This window comes from Mauremys reevesii, linkage group 2 (genome assembly GCF_016161935.1).
Source record: "Mauremys reevesii isolate NIE-2019 linkage group 2, ASM1616193v1, whole genome shotgun sequence".
Taxonomy (NCBI): Eukaryota; Metazoa; Chordata; order Testudines; family Geoemydidae; genus Mauremys; species Mauremys reevesii.
The window spans coordinates 36,783,924-36,800,948 of record NC_052624.1 but is presented as its reverse complement, the minus strand read 5'-3'; the positions used below and the strand labels follow the sequence as shown (position 1 = coordinate 36,800,948).

Genomic DNA, 17,025 nt, shown 5'->3' with positions numbered 1-17,025 from the left:
TCGTGGCCAATTTTGGTGCCGACGGCGCTCGTGGCTTGTGTAGAGAAGAGCGGCCCGGTGCCGAGGAGGTGCTCCGAGCGTCCGATGGAGCGGCGGACGGTGCCGAAGCTGGAGGGGTCAAGGCTGCTTCCATGAGGAGCTGTTTGAGCCTGATGTCTCTCTCCCTCTTGGTGCGCGGCTTGAAAGCCTTGCAAATGGGGCACTTAATAGATAAGTTTGACTCCCCCAGGAACTTTAGACAGGAGCTGTGTGGATCTCCTGTAGGCATAGGCCTGTGACAGGCCGAGCATGGCTTGAAACCCGGGGAGCAGGGCATGCGCTCCGGTCCCGGGCGCGGGAGAGGGGCTAATCCCCGAACCCGCTAACTAATAATACGCTAACTAACTAACAAACTAGTAAATAAAAACTGATAAAGAAAAATATAAACGAACTATATACAGAATAATGAAGAGGATATCTATAAGGAAGCTAGGGAAGTGGAGGTCAGCTACGCCGCACTCCCCTGTTCCAATGACTGACACGGGCGGTAAGAAGGAACTGAGGGTCGGGTGGGTCGGCTGAGGTATATATCCGGTGCCGTTATGGCGCCACTCCAGGGGGCGCTCAGCCGACCCACTGAGGGTTGCTAGGGTAAAAATCTTCCGACGAACGTGCACGCAGCGCGCGCACACACCTAACTGTAATGGATATGAGCAAGCACTCGAAGAAGAATAAGGGAGATGGCAAAATGGCATCCTTTAAAAACTGGGAGTCAAATCCTACTGAGGAAAATAGAAAGGAGCACAAACTCTGGCAAAGTCAAGTCAAAAGAGACAAAAACTAACAGCAAAATTCTTTTAAGTACATCAGAAGTAAGAAGCTTACCAAAAAATCAGTAGAGCCAGTGGATGATCAAAGTGTTAAAGGAGCACTCATGGAAAACAAGGCCATTGCAGAAAAGTTAAATGAATTCTGTGCATCAGTCTTCACTGCAGATGATGTGAGGGGGATTCCTACACTTTCACCATTCTTTTTAGGTGAAAAATCTGAGGAACTGTGCCAGACTGAAGTGTCAATAGAGGAACAAACTGATATATTTAAACAGTAGTGAGTCACTGGGAAATTTTCACCCAAGAGTTCTGAAGGACCTTAAGTATGAAACTGCAGAACTACTAACTCTGATATGGAACCTGTTACTTAAATCAGCCTCTGTATCAGATGACTGGAAAATAGCTAATGTAATACTAATTTTTAAAAAAGGGCTTCAGAGGCAACCCTGGCAATTACAGGCCAGAAAGCCTAACTTCAATACCAGGAAAACTGGTTGAAAATTATAGTAAAGAACAGAATTATCAGACACACAGATGCACACAATACATTGGGGAACAGCATGGCTTTTGTAATAGGAAATCATGCCCCACCAATCCATTAGAATTCTTTAAGAACTAAATAAGAATGTGGACAAGTGTGATCCCGTGGATCTAGAGCACTTGGACTTTCAGAAAGCCTTTGAGGAGGTCCCACACCAAAGGCTCTCAAGCAAAGTAAGCTGTCATGGGATAAGCGGAAAAGTCCTCTCCTGGATCAGACTGGTTAAAAGACAAGAAACAAAGGGTATGAATAAATGGTGAGTTTTCACAATGGAAAGTGGTAAATAGCAGGGTCCCCAAACATCTGTATTGGGACCAGTGCTGTTCAACATATTCATAAATGATCTGGAAAAGGGGATAAACAGTAAGGTGGCAAAGTTTGCAGATGATAAAAATTTCTCAAGATAGTTAAATCCAAAGCTGCGGGCGAAGAATTACAAAGGGATCTCATAACATTGGGTGCCTGGTCAACAAAATGGTAGATGAAATTAAGTGTTGATAAGTACAAAGGAATACACAGTGGAAAACATAATCCCTACTATACATACAAAATGATGGGCTCTAAATTAGCTGTTACTACTCAAGAAAGAGATCTTGGGAGCCATCGTGGATAGTTCTCTGAAAACACCTGCTCAATGTGTAGCAGCAGTGAAAAAAGCCAATGGAATGTTAGGAATAATTAGGAAAAGGGATAGATAATAAGACAGAAAATATTAAGACACTATATAAATCCATGGTACACCCACTTCTTGAATAGTGCATGCAGTTCTGGTTGCTCCATCTCAAAAGATATATTAGAATTGGAAAAGATACCAACAAAGGCAACAAAAATAATTAGAGGCATGAAACAGCTTCTGTACAAGGATAGATTAAAAAGAACAGAACTATTCATCTTAGAAAAAAGATGACAAGGGGGAGGGGGATATGATAAAGGCCTACAAAATCATGAATAGCGTGGAGAAACTGAATAAGAGTTATTTTACCCCTTCACATAAACACAAGAACCAGGCGTCACCCAATGAAATTAATAGGCAGCATGTTTAAACCAAACATAAGGGAATAATTCTTCACACAACTCACAGTCAACCTGTGGAACTCATTGCCAGAGAATATTGTGAAGGGCAAAATTATAACTGGATTTAAAAAAGAATTAGATAAATTCATGGAGGATAGGTCAATGAATGGCTATTAACCCAGATTGTCAGGGATGCAACCCCATGTTCTGGGCATCCCTAAACCTCTGACTGCCAGAAGCTGGACTCGACAACAGGGGATGGATCACTTGAAAATTGCCATGTTCTGTTAATTCCCTTTGAAGCATCTGGCACTGGCCACTATCAGAAGACAGAACACTTGACTAGATAGACCATTGTTCTTATCATAGAATCACAGAATATCAGGGTTGGAAGGGACCTCATGAGGTCATCTAGTCAGGGGCGGCTCTACGTTTTTGGCCGCCCCAAGCAGTCATGCACGGGAGGCGCCCCGGAGCCGCGGGACGACTGGACCTGCCGCGGGCATGACTGCAGAGGGACCGCTGGTCCCGCGTGGCTCGGCTGGACCTCCCGCGGCTGCGGACGGTTCGCGGGTCCGGCGGCTCCGCTTGAGCTGCCGCAGTCATGCCTGCGGGAGGTCCAGCCGAGCCGTGGGACGAGCGCCCTCTCTGCAGTCATGCCTGCGGCAGGTCCAGTTGTCCCGGGGCTCCGGTGGACCTCCCGCAGGCATGACTGCGGCAGGTCCGCCGGCCCAGCCTGCCGCCCCCCACGGCCGCAGGGGACGCCCCCTAGATTTTGCCGCCCTAGGCACCAGCTTGTTTTGCTGGTGCCTAGAGCCGCCCCTGCATCTAGTTCAACCCCCTGCTCAAAGCAGGACCAATTCCCAACTAAATCATCCCAGCCAGGGCTTTGTCAAGCCTGACCTTAAAAACCTCTAAGGAAGGAGATTCCACCACCTCCCTAGGTAACACATTCCAGTGCTTCCTCACCCTCTTAGTGAAAAAGTTTTTCCTAATATCCAACCTAAACCTCCCCCACTGCAACTTGAGACCATTACTCCTTGTTCTGTCATCTGGAACCACTGAGAACAGTCTAGATCCATCCTCTTTAGAACCCCCTTTCAGGTAATTGAAAGCAGCTATCAAATCTCCCCTCATTCTTCTCTTCTGCAGACTAAACAATCCCAGTTCCTTCAGCCTCTCCTCAAAAGTTCTGACCCAGTGTGGCCATTCTTATGTTCTTACAGAACATCCTCATGGAAGAAAAGATCTCAGTCACATGGTTCCAGAAGTCTGTTTTGGATCTTTGCCTAAGAGAGAGATATCTAACCAAGAAGTGCAGGATCCTGTTTATATTGTGCCCAAGTAGCGATTCTGGGTCTATGCCAAAATTATCCTCGAATCCATCAGAGAATTAGCCAGTCATGTGACACTGGGAGGCTCTTCTGCATCTGAGCTTACCTGCAGAAGTTCTTGGACCAATCAGGACAGGAAATCTTTGAGATATTCACCAGTAAGAAAAGCAGCCAATTCCGCCAGCGTTTTGGGTGCTCCAAGAAAAGAAGGAAGAATAAGGACACAAAAAGCCATCCAAAAACATGCACCAGTCCTCTTGATTAAGTAAGGACTCATAAGCTGGTTTTAAAAAAATTCTTGGAGGTAAACAACCATTTTATAACTTGTGGATCCAAGGTGTTTGGATTAGTGTTGGTTGGGAAATTTCTAGCAGAAAAAATTTGATGGAAAATGCCCTTTTTGCAAAATCAAAATGTCATCTCTCTGCCTAGAAGCTTCTTGTCAATCTCACTTTTTGCCTGCAGGGTTAATGTGAAATTGACAAGAAACTTCCAAGTGGTCATCCAACAAGCCAAAAAAATTCTGTTTCAGTTCTTCCAAAATGAGTTTTTGCTCAAAATTCCTTCCTATGAAAAATTTCACATTTTTGACTTTTTGTCCGGATTTGGAATAGAATTTTTTTTTAAAAACAAGATGCAACTTACAGAGGACAGTCACTGGAGGTCTTCTAGGGGTGTTGTCCATATGCACATTTTATCACTGGTGCACACACACCACATGTTCAAGTTTGGAGTCTTTTAGCCAGCAGTATCCAGAGAGCACATGTCCTGAAGATCAGATAATCACAGAAATTTAATGCTGAAAGGGACCTTTCCAGCCTCCTGCAGTGAGGGAGTACCAAATAAACCTAGACCATCCCCAACAGGTGTTTAAAAACCTCCAGTGATGAGGATTCTACAAGCTCCCTTGGAAGCCTATTCTGAAATTTAACTACCATTATTGTTAGAAAGTTTTCCTTGCATCTAACCTAAATCATCTTTGCTGCAGATTAATACCATTACTTCTCATCCTATCTGGACCTGGAGAACATTGATCACCATCCTCTTTATAACAGCTCTTAACATATTTAAAGACTTCTCAGGTCCCTCTGTTCAGTCTTCTTAAGACTAAATATACCCAGTTGTTTTAACCTTTCTTTATAGGTCAGGTTTTCTATGCTGCTTTTTGTTGCTCTAGTCTGGACTCTCTAAACTTTCCACTACTCCAGTTGAGGCTCCACCAGTGCTGAATCTAGTGGGACAATTACCTCCCATGTCTTACATATGACATTCCTGGTAATGTATAGCAGAATGATGTTAGGTTTTTTCTCAATTGCACCACATTATTGACTCTCATTCAATTTGTGACCCACTAAAACTCACAGCTTTTTCAGCTCACGTTATTCCCCATTGTGTAATTGATTTGTCCTTTGTAAGTGTAGTACTTTGCACTTGTCTTTACTGAATTTCATCTTGTTGATTTCTGACCAATTCCCCAAGGTTCATTTTGAATTTTAATCCTGTCCTCTAAAGTGCTTGCCACCCCACCCAGTGTGGTGTCAGCTGCAAATTTTATAAGCATACTCTTCAAGCCATTAATGAAAACACTGAATAAGATCAGACCCAGGACATACTCCTGTGCAAAATCATTAGATACAGCCTCCCAGCTTGACAGCAAACCATTTATAACTACTCTTTGAGTAGTTTTTCAACCTGTTGTACACCCGCTTTATAGTAATTTCATCTAGAACCCATTCCTTAGTTTATAAAAATGTAATGTGGGACCATGTCAAAAACTAAACCAAGATAAATTGTATCTTCTGCTTCCCCCATCCACTACGCCAGACACTTAGTCAAAGAAGCAAATTAGGTTAGTGTGTCATGATTTATTCCTCGCAAATCCATGGTGGCTATTCCTTTATTATCCTCTAGGTACTTACAAACTGATTGTTCATTAATTCATTCAAGTATCTTTCAAGGTATCAAAGTTATGCTAACTGGTCTATAATTCCCCAGATACTGTTTGTTCCCTTTTTAAATATAGGTATCATGTTTGCCTTTCACCACTCCTCTGGGACATTATCCATCTTCCCTGAGTTCTTAAAGATAATTGCTAACAGTTCTCAGATTGCTTCAGCTAGTTCCTTTAGTGCCCTAGAATAAATTTCATCAGACCCTACTGACTTGAACAAATCTAAGTTACCTAAATATTCTTTAATCTGTTCTTCCCCTATTTTGGCTTCCACTCCTTATCCCTTGTTGTTAATATTAATTGTGTCACAATTAACCTTTTTAGTGAGGACTGAAGCAAAATAAGATTCTCATGCTCCTCAGCAGGGGCATAAAAGGGTTGATGCTAATCAGCACTGGAGTCCCAGCTGAAGGACTCCAATGTAGAGGGGATGGCAGGTAGGTCATGGAATATATATGACAACACATCTCAAAGAACTCCAATTACAGTACAGGTGAGTAACATCTCAGTCTTCTCTGAGTGACTGTTCATATGGATATTTCATTATAGGTGACTCCCAAACAGTGGACCACTGCATTGGAGGTAATAGGTCAGAGTCTAGAAGAATGAGGATTGGAATACTGCCCTGCCAAATGCAGAGTCTGACCTGGAGGCTTTTGTAAATCTATAGAGCTGAGTGAACATGTGAACATAGCCCCAGGTAGCTGCCTTGCTGATTCTCCTTGCGCTCTTGTAGAGGAAGCTTTAAAGGGCAATAGGCAGGCCCTTCTTCACTGTGCCAGAACAAGCTTTCACACAGCCAGATCTCCATTCAGGGAATGTTGGGGAGATATAACTTTGCCTGTAGTCCTTTCCACAATTGCTACAAAGTGTCTTGGTGAAGATTTGAATTGCTTCATCCTTTGCGGATATACCAGCCCTGGCATTCTAACATCCAATGTGTGGAGAGCAGCCTCCGCATTGCAAGCATGAGGCTTAGGAAAAATACAGGTAAGTGAATTTGCTGGGTTAGACAGAACTTCATAATGCTGTTCTTTGATAAATACATCAGGGGTGTTCTTCAAGGATACCCTATCAGGATGGAAGACTGCATAAGAAGGGTCAGTTATCAGGACTTTGATGTCTTCTAACCTTCTTGTTGAGATAATGTCCACTAGGAATGAAGTTTTCATGGACAGGTGTAGAAGGGAACACAGCCATTGGTTCAAATAGAGAGCCCATAAGTGCTGAAGGAACCAAGTTGATAAACCATGGGGGAATTGGCTACTGAAGAGGTAGAAGCTATTCCTGCCCCAGCCTTGCCTGAGCCTTGTTCCAGCCCACTTCAGTCTTGTCCATATTCTATTCTGACCTCACACCAGCCCTGCATCTGCCTCCTGAGCCCCAGATCTTTGGACTGACTCCAACTTAGCTTTGACCTTTGGCCTACATCTGGACTACAACTACACTCCTGATGTAGCTGGTTTGAAGACTGATTCCAACCCATGACCTGTCCCCAGACCTTGGTTTCAGTGCTGCTCTGGTCTGATTCCTGACTCTACATCCAGCTTTGACCACCGCTGTAACCACCAGGCCTGACCACCTAGAATCCAGAGCCTGAGAGAGAGTCTCAGAATATCCAAAATCCCAAATTGTCTTGGCCAAGCCAGAGCTACCAGGATCAGGCTGGTGGGGTCCTGCTTGACCTTGCAGAGTACCTTCCTTCTAACCGCAGCATGAGGAAGTGATCCAGAAGGAAGTCAAGCTACCTCCTGAAGAGAAGCTGCAGCACTTTCAGTTGCTGTGCATTACAAACAGATCTATTTGAGGGTGGCCCTGCTCTGAGAAGATGCCTTGGAGAATGGAGCATTTGAGTATCTACTCATGATTTGGTGAGCAATGTCTGTGGTTGTGCAGCAGTTCCAGAGTTTATATAGCAGGAGTAGTTTGGATGCCAATATAGCAAGAGTTTCTTACCTTTGAGGGCATTGTTAACACATTCATTAGTTCCCAGGCCAGAGTATTTGTGTGTGAGAAAACTTTCTCACAAGATCCCAAAACAGAGAGAAAGTATATATTAGGGCTGTCAAACTATTAACAGTGAAATTAATCTTTTAAAATAATAATAGAATACCATTTATTTAAATAGTTTTGGATGTTTTTCTAAATTTTCAAATATATTGATTTCAATTACAACACAGAATACAAAACGTACAGTGCTCACTTATTTTATATACGTGTTTGCACTGTAAAAAACAAAAGTAATAGTATTTTTCACTTCATACAAGTACTGTAGTGCAATCTCTATCAGGAAAGTTGAACTTACAAATGTAGAATTATGTACAAAAAACTGCATTCAAAAATTAAAAAAATATAAAACTTTAGAGTCTACAAGTCCACTCAGTCCTACTTTTTGTTCAGCCAATTGCTCAGACAAGTTTGTTTACATTTGCAGGAGATAATGCTGCATGGTTCTTGTTTACAGTGTCACCTGAAAGAGAGAACAGGCATTCACATGGCACTGTTGTAGATGGCATTGCAAGACATTTATGTGCCAGATGCATTAAAGATTCATATGTCCCTTCCTGCTTCATCCACCATTCCAGAGGATGTGTGTCCATGCTGATAATGGGCTCTGCTTGATAAACATCCAAAGCAGCGCATACCGACGCATGTTCATTTTAATCCTGAGTCACATGCCATCAGCAGATTGATTTTTTTTTTTGGGTGGTTAGGGTTCTGTAGTTTCCTCATCTGCGTGTTGCTCTTTTAAGACTTCTGAAAGCATGCTCCACACCTCATTCCTCTCACATTTTGGAAGGCACTTCAGATTCTTAAACTTTGGGTTGAGTGATGTAGCTATCTTTAGAAATCTCACATTGGTACTTTCTTTGCATTTTGTCAAATCTGCAGTGAAAGTATTCTTAAAAGGAACAACACGTGCTCGGTCACCATCCAAGACTGTTATAACATGAAATATATGGCAGAATGTGTCTAAAACATAGTAGGAGACATACAATTCTCCCCCAAAGAGTTCAGCCACAAATTTAATTAATCCATTTTTTTTTTTAACAAGCATCATCAGCATGGAAGCATGTCCTCTGGAACGGTGGCTGAAGCATGAAGGTACATACGAATGTTTAGCATATCTGGCACGTAAATACCTTGCAACACCGGCTACAAAAGTGCCATGCAAATGCCTGTTCTCACTTTCAGGTGACACATTGTAAATAAGAAGCGGGAAGCATTATCTCCTGTAAATGTAAACAAACTTGTTGGTCTTAGCGATTAGCTGAAAAAGAGGTAAGACTGGGTGGACTTGTAGGCTCTAAAGTTTTACATTGTTTTGTTTTTGAGTGCAGTTATATAACAAAAAAAAATCTACATTTGTAAGTTGTACTTCTACCATAAAGAGATTGCACTACAGTACTTGTATGAGATGAATTGAAAAACACTATTTCTTTTGCTTGCCATTTTTACAGTGCAAATATTTGTAATAAAAATATAAAGTGTGCACTGTCTACTTTGTATACTGTGTTCTAACTGAAATCAATATAGAAAAAGATCCAAAAATATTTTTAAAATTTCAATTGATATTCTATTGTTTAACAGTGCGATTAAAACTGCGATTAATTTTTTAAATCATGATTAATTTTGAGTTAATTGCATGAGTAAACTTCAATTGACAGCCTGTGTGTGTGTATATATATATAAATATGAGAGAGAGAGAGAGGGTGTGAGTGCTAACAGGATGTGGCAGTTAATGTTGTATTTAAACAAAATTTGAGATATTCCTGAGGAATCAGAGCTGTAGACTTCCTGATTTCCCTGCTAGACAGACAGATGAAAAAACAAAGTTGAAAGACAGTCCATTGTTTTAAATCTCTATTTTTACTCAACTGCTGCAAATTCTGACCCTTTTTCCTTGGTCTGTAAATACAACAGTTATATTCAGCAAGATGGTTTTTGTGTAGAGAAAGCATCAGGAAAATCGGTGAAGTTTTTCAGACACAGGGGTATGATAAACTGCCCCATATTCCCTTTAAATATATTAATATTAAATACTGTGGTCAACTAACTAAAAAAAAATGGTTCATGCTTAAACTTTACATTTGCTGGAAATTTAATTCAGATTCTCAAAGGTATTTAGGTGCCTAATTTCCATTGAAATCATGAGATAAGCATCTCTAAGAATCTGGTCCTTACTGAAATGAAGAAAGTTGGCCCACAAATGAAGTTCTAAGTGACTGAAAAGGACATACTGGATATGTAGTACTATTCTGGCTCTGAAAGTGTGCTGAGTAATTGAACAGTTGATATGATGCATGCCAACTGCTAAGTTAACTTTTGGGGTTATGAAGGTAAGATTTGCAGCTTAGAATTTTTATTTGGAAAATAATTGTGTAAAAAGTAACTCAATTTTATCATATAAATATAGATGATACAAGTTTCAGAGTTGGGCAGGAACCAGATTTTCCATTTCATGGAAGTTTCCACAATTTCAAAACTTTTTCTGAAATCGGACAAAAAAAATTCAAAATTCCCCATGCATGTTGTGGGTCAACTGAAACATTATTTCAGTTTTGACATTTTTATTTAAAAAAATATTGTATATAGTATAAAGAAAGAAATTTTGATACAAAAAACTGAAATGTTTCGTTCTGAAAATGTCAAAACAGAACAGGTTGACCCTACTGAAATGCTTTTTTCCCCCCTTTATTCTTTCCCCAAATGAAATTTTGTCAATATTGACATATTTCTGCAATATGTTTCTCTTTCAGTGACTCAGCACTTTCTGATGAAAAACTGTTCCACTGGAAAATTTCTGATCCGTTCTAGTCCTGAGCACCAACTTCCACTGATTTCAGCTTTGAGTTGTAGGTGCTTGGCATCCCTGTAGGGGAAAAAAAGGCCTGTAAACCATATCAGAGTTTATTATTTATATTAAATTTGAGTGTGAGTAATTCTGAAAGATGCTGTAGTCCTCTGTGTTCTTGCACAAGAGTACAGTATATTTCACCTCTCCATGGGGATATGCATGTTATATTTAAATCAAATTCTGTAATTGAAAATCTGAATGATATGAAACATTTGCATATGTTAGCAGTCTTTCTCAATTAAAAAAAATCCTCTTAAAAACCTTAATTAAAATATAGCTAAAAAATAGCACTACTTAATATCACTGTATATCAGTGGTTCTCAAACTTTTGTACTGGTGACCCCTTTCACATAGCAAGCCACTGAGGGCAACCCCCCGTTATAAATTAAAAACGCTTTTTAATATATTTAATACCATTATAAATGCTGGCTGCAAAGCAGGGTTTGGGGTGGAGGCTGACCGCTCGCGACCCCCCATGTAATAACCTTGCGACCCCCTGAGGGGTCCCGACCCCCAGCTTGAGAACCCCTGCTGTATATTCTCATGTAAGATATTTGAAAGAGCAATTATATAGCAGGCATAACAGACATATGAATACATGTGAAGTTCATAGCTTTCAAATATATAACAAATGTACACATTTTTAAATAGTATGTGTACATTCATATAAATGTACACACATTGTATGTACATATGCAGATATACATGCATATGTGTAGTGTGTCTATAAAGAAAAATCTTAAAAGATTTTTTCAACAATCTCATGTTTAAATTTTCAGAGCAGCTAACAGATTTCTTTTGCCTCCTTAAAGGTTAGACCTTTTACCCTTTATATCCTGCACATTCATTCATACTGAAGTCATCATGCAATAAACTATGGTAGATCTTTAAGAAGATCCTCAATTACCAAGACATATGCAATAAGATGTCTTTATAAATATCTCCCCAAAACAAAAATACATTTAAATTCTTTAACACCGAAAATGGTTAAGCAAGACGGCATAAAATTTATTGATATTTTCGTTTACTAAGGCACATGACATAGAAATACTGCGGTACAAAAATGCAAACTTCTGCATATGAGATTTAAAATATAATCTCATTCTGAAAAATAAAAATAAAACTCTTTTGCTCAGAAGATTCAGCTTTTAGCCATTTTCTTCTTTTGTACCAGTTCAACAAGCAACTTGTATCTTGCCACACACTCTTCCTGCAAAAAACAAAAAAGACAGTTTTTATCTTTTTAAAAGCATGAACTATGATTTAATATCTCTATATTACTTCTACTGTACACATTCTCTCTTGTAAAAACAGTTAAGTTGTTTTAAAAGTAGTTTTACTATTTTAAAAAACTGTAGAAGTATATTCACCCATGTATTGAGCTTTCCGAAGGCAAGAGCAATCTACACACAATGAAAAGTGGATTACAAAAAGAATGTTCAGTTTGGGGTTCATTACAGATAACTGATGATGTTAAAGACCAGAGAAAAATAGGAGAAAATGTACCTTATATTGACAGTCTCTTTCTTGAGTGTGTTTAGCAGAATAATTATTAAAATAGGGAAGTGGCACAGTTTCGTAATATTGTCAACAGTGTGTCTGAAAAATGATTTTCTCACTCTTAGGGCTTGTCTACCTTGGAAATTTACCAAAAGAGCTATCCAAGTGTAGACTCTGGGCCAGCTATTTCATAAATTTCCAAGCATAGACAAGCCCTTACCATCAATCTCATAGAGCAAACCCATCCTAGAATGTGAACTCCAGACAATTTTGAGATCTAAAAAGACTGTTTCTGGAACCCCACCCACATTTCCTCCTCCCTAACATTGATCTTTTGGTGCAAGTAAGATGATGATATCCTGCTGTTTCAGGCATCAACACTGGATTGCACTGCAAATTGAACTGTCATGAATACTGGGTTCTTACTGAATCTAACCAGTGACAAAATAGAGGTCACTGATCATGGACACATTGCCTTTGTTAGCTCTGCCCAGGGCTTTTCTTCCACATAATCTAGTAGGTTTATAATTTCAGCTTCTCCATATGCTTTTGCTTCACTGTCTGGAAATTTAAGAACAGATCAAAGCGCAGTATCCTGTCTTCCAACAGTGGCCAATGCCAGGTGCCCCACAGGGAATGAACAGAGCAATCATCAAGCAATCATCAAGCAATCCATTCCCTGTCACCCATTCCCAGAGTCTGGCAAACACAAGCTAGGGACACCATCCCTGCCCATCCTGTCTAATAGCCATTGATGGACCTACTCTCCATGAATTTATCTAGTTCTCTCCTGAATCCTGTTATAGTCTTGGCCTTCACTACATCCTCTGGCAAAGAGTTCCACAGGTTGACTGTGCGTTGTGTGAAGAAATATTTCCATTTGTTTGTTTTCAACCTGCTGCCTATTAATTTCATTTGGTGACCCCAATTCTTGTGTTATGAGGAATAATTAAATAACACTTCCTTATTTACTTTCTCCACACGAGTCATGATTTTATACACCTCTATCATATCCCCCCTTAGTCATCTCTTTTTCAAGCTAAAAAGTCTTATTAATCTCTCCTCATATGGCAGCCATTCCATACCCCTAATCATTTTTGTTGCTCTTTTCTGAACCTTTTCCAATTTCAATATATCTTTTTTGAGATGGGGCGACCACATCTGCACGCAGTATTCAAGATGTAGGCGTACCATGGATTTATACAGAGGCAATATGATATTTTCTGTCTTATTATCTATCCCTTTCTTAATGATTCCCAACATTCTGTTAGCTTTTTTGAGAGCCGCTGCACACTGAGCTGATGTTTTCAGAGAACTATCCACAATGACTCCAAGATCTCTTTCTTGAGTGGTAACAACTAATTTAGACCCCATCATTTTATATGTATAGTTGGGATTATGTTTTCCAATGTGCATTACTTTGCGTTTATCAACATTGAATTTCATCTGCCATTGTGTTGCCCGGTCACCCAGTTTTGTGAGATCCTTTTGTAGCTCTTTGCAGTCTGCCTGGGACTTAACTATCTTGAGTAGTTTTGTATCATTTGCAAATTTTACCACCTCACTGTTAACCCCTTTTTCCAGATCATTTATGAATATGTTGAATAGGACTGAGCCCAGTACAGACCCCTGGGGAACACTATTTACCTCTCTCCATCACTTAAAGAAAAATTATGACCTCTAAAAATATTCTAGTATACTGGAATATTAAATAGTTTACAGAGCATTATGACACATGCATGAGAATTGCTTCTTTTAATGGTTCATTCAGCCAGGGGCGGCTCTAGCAATTTCGCCACCCCAAGCACGGAGGCACGCCGCGGGGGGCGCTCTGCCGGTCGCCGGTCCCGCGGCTCTGGTGGACCTCCCGCAGACGTGCCTGCGGATGCTCCACCGAAGCCGCGGGACCAGCGGACCCTCCGCAGGCACGCCTGCGGGAGGTCCACCGGAGCCGCCTGCCACCCTCCTGGCGACCGGCAGAGCGCCTCCCGCGGCATGCCGCCCCAAGCACGCGCTTGGCGTGCTGGGGCCTGGAGCCGCCCCTGCATTCAGCAAATCTTAACTACAGAAGGTGCTACTGATAACCTGCCCTGCTCACATTTTCAAACATTCTGTCACCAGACGCGACCGTAGAATTGTTGAAAACTACAATCTACATTCCTCCAGCCTTTCAAGTTTTTAATTGTGCGTAAAGACAGGTACTTTAAAAGAAATGGCAGGCAGTTCCACTTTATTTTTCCAACACAAAGCAAAACATTAAATTAAACAAAAAGAAAGTATCAATATATATGGTGACAACAGCCTTTGAGTTGGGCCCTTTGAGTTATCCGATGGTGACAGGCTGGATTAAAGACCTCAGGCTGGTAGCTAATCGGTAGGAAAAGCCCTGCCCAGATGTCATATTGGTTTATTATTAGTCTAATCCCATACAAAACAATGACCCTACCTTACTTTTTCCTGGGACGCATTTTGCTATCTTATCCCAGCGGTCTGATGTTCCCTTTGGATACTGCTGTAAGGCTAGTTCAAGAAGTTTCTGTTGATTTTGAGTCCACAATTCTTCGGAATTGTGGCTTTTCTCTTTTTTTCTGGTCTCATCATCGCTATATTCATCCTGTTCTGTGTAGTCAAAGTCTCTCTGACGCTTTCCCCTGCATTTATCTTCTGCCACCTCTTTCATCGTTGCTAGAGTTATTTCAGATGCTTTGGCTGTTTTTCGCTTGCGGTGTCTGGTTTCGCTTGTCATGGTCTCTCTGTGATCTGCTGGAATAACCATCTGTTCTGGGTCACGATTATAGTTCTCCTCCTCCTCCTCCTCCTTCTCCTCCTCATCTATTTCTCGCTGCGTAATTATATGGTCTGGCAAATCCATGTTGGTTTTGGCATTTCTGGAATTCTGGGCCAAGTTTTTAAGCTCAGAGAGTCTAACAATTCCTGTTGGAAATAGCATTATATGTAAAACCCACTGAAGTCAAATGAAAAGGGAACTGGGTGGTGACAAGTGATCTATAGCTGAGAGAGACAGAGCACAGAGAGCCCTTGTGGTTGAGAAACCGGGTTAAAGAGTCCCACAAAAACTAACAGAACTGCAGAGGGTTGTGGCATAACCCCCTCTCAGTGGGCTGGTAGCCAGTCAAAGTGAGTGTAGGAATAAACAAAATATTACAGGAGTTCTGAGGTTCTCCTCTGCTCGAGCCTTTCAAAATGCGAAGAGCAAAAATTTCCGGATTTCAGAAGATTTTAAAACTTTTTTTTTTAAAAAAGATCATTCTACCTGGAGTAATCTGCCAATGACAAATTCATCACATTCAAACCACAGGGCCCACATATATTTTGGGCTAGATCCACAAAGAGGACTTAGACTCAGTGTTACAATGCCTAATGTTAGGTGTCCTGCCACTCAGTAGAAGCCTCAGCCCCAAATTAGGTGCCCAGGCTTACTATACAATGCATGGGGAAAGTTAGGTGCCTGACTACAGGATTCATAACAGCCAAAGTAGGGAGCCACCTAAGTTAGCCAGCAGGAAATGCTGAGCAGAGGGGTAGGGCCAAAGCCCCATCCCTCAAAGGGAGTCAGGCGCCTAATTCCAGGCCAGTGAGAGGCACCTATCTCCACTTGGGGTTCATGGCTGTGAACGCTCTCCTAGAGTTAGGTAAGCACTTTCTCACCAAAAATGGTGGTGTTGCCACACCCCACCCTTGTACTCTCCAGCCCAGCACTCAGAGCACTCACCCAGGATGTGGAAGTCCAGGTTCAAATACCCCCTGCCTGATTTGGAGCAGTGACTGGAACCCAGGTCTTCCCCCGTGATGAATTCTCTAACCACTGGGCTATAGGTATTCTGCAGTGGGCCTCTCACAATCTCTCCTGTTAAAACTCTTACACACTTTTAATAAAATACTCAAATAGCCATTGGAGCAGGGACTGGAACCTTCGCCTCCAGGGAGTATGTGCTAACCACTAGGCTACAGAGTCATTCTCACTCTCTCCCTGGCCTGGAGTTTAGGCACTGAGTAGCTCAGTGGCAGCAGGACTTAGATGGCTTTGTGTATGCCACTGGAAGAAATGTAGGCACCTTGGAGTTTACTGGGTGAAAATTAGGTGCTCAGGGAATGTAGGAGTGTACAGGGTTAGGTGACAGCTGAAAAAGGGTTTTGAGGATAAAAATTTTGGACTTGTGTGCCTAAAATGGCTATTAAGTCCTTAAATCCCTTTGTGGGTCTAGTCCTTTGTGTTTCCCATCAGATATGCAGCACAGACATTAAGAGATCAAAGATGGTTACCACTTCTGTATATGGTACATGAGGCCCCCATCCAATGGAATATTTTTGTGAATTCTGATACATTTTATCTGCTTTCTCCAGCTATGAACTATATACTTCAGAATGGCCAGTTATACTAATATATTAGATTGAGAAGAAGGGACTGGGCGACTATTTTGACCAAACTTAGAGCTAAGGAATAAATGCACGAGAAATATAATCAAAGAGCACGAACACCTGAAATAAAAAAATCACTAAACTTTGCACGTGTCTTTCCTCTCCCCACCTTCAATTTGCTTATCCCCCTTTTCTCTCCTTCCATATCCAAATCAGTCCATAATAGCTATCTCTTCTCATTTTTCTGTTTTTTCTATTATTTTTTCCTTTATAGTTCATAATCCTCTCTCCTCTCATTCCTTGTCTTTCATATTTACCCCATTCTCTGTTGTCCAACACTCCCACCTAATTTTCTCCTAGTGTAAATGGTCTTGTTTCCCTTGGTTCATTTCTGTTCTTTGTTCATCCTGTATCCACTGGATGCCTCAGCCTTCCCACATCTGTCAGTCTCAATCTACCCTCTTCCTCCTCAAATCTTCTTTGGGAGAGGTAACAAATACACAGGATTGGAGAATTTTAGAAAATTGTAAACTTTAATAATTCCTGGAAAGATTGATCTACTGTAACATTTATTGGCCGATTGCAGTTTGGATCTAGTTGTCTCATTGCAGTCACAAAAGAAACTGAGCATGTATGTT

General features: G+C 41.1%; 1 protein-coding gene across 3 annotated transcripts in view; it reads right to left on the bottom strand.

Moving 5' to 3' along the window:
* Window positions 1-11,490: 11,490 nt before the first annotated feature.
* Window positions 11,491-17,025, bottom strand: part of DNAJC1 (DnaJ heat shock protein family (Hsp40) member C1) — a 205,289-nt gene continuing 199,754 nt past the window's right edge. For all 3 annotated transcript variants that reach the window (XM_039527418.1, XM_039527419.1, XM_039527420.1), the window contains 2 exons: window positions 14,454-14,941; window positions 11,491-11,717 (listed from right to left, as the gene is read on the bottom strand). In XM_039527418.1, the coding sequence (XP_039383352.1) occupies window positions 11,649-11,717; window positions 14,454-14,941 (557 nt within the window). In that variant the 3' untranslated portion in view covers window positions 11,491-11,648. The remainder of the gene's footprint in view (window positions 11,718-14,453; window positions 14,942-17,025) is intronic.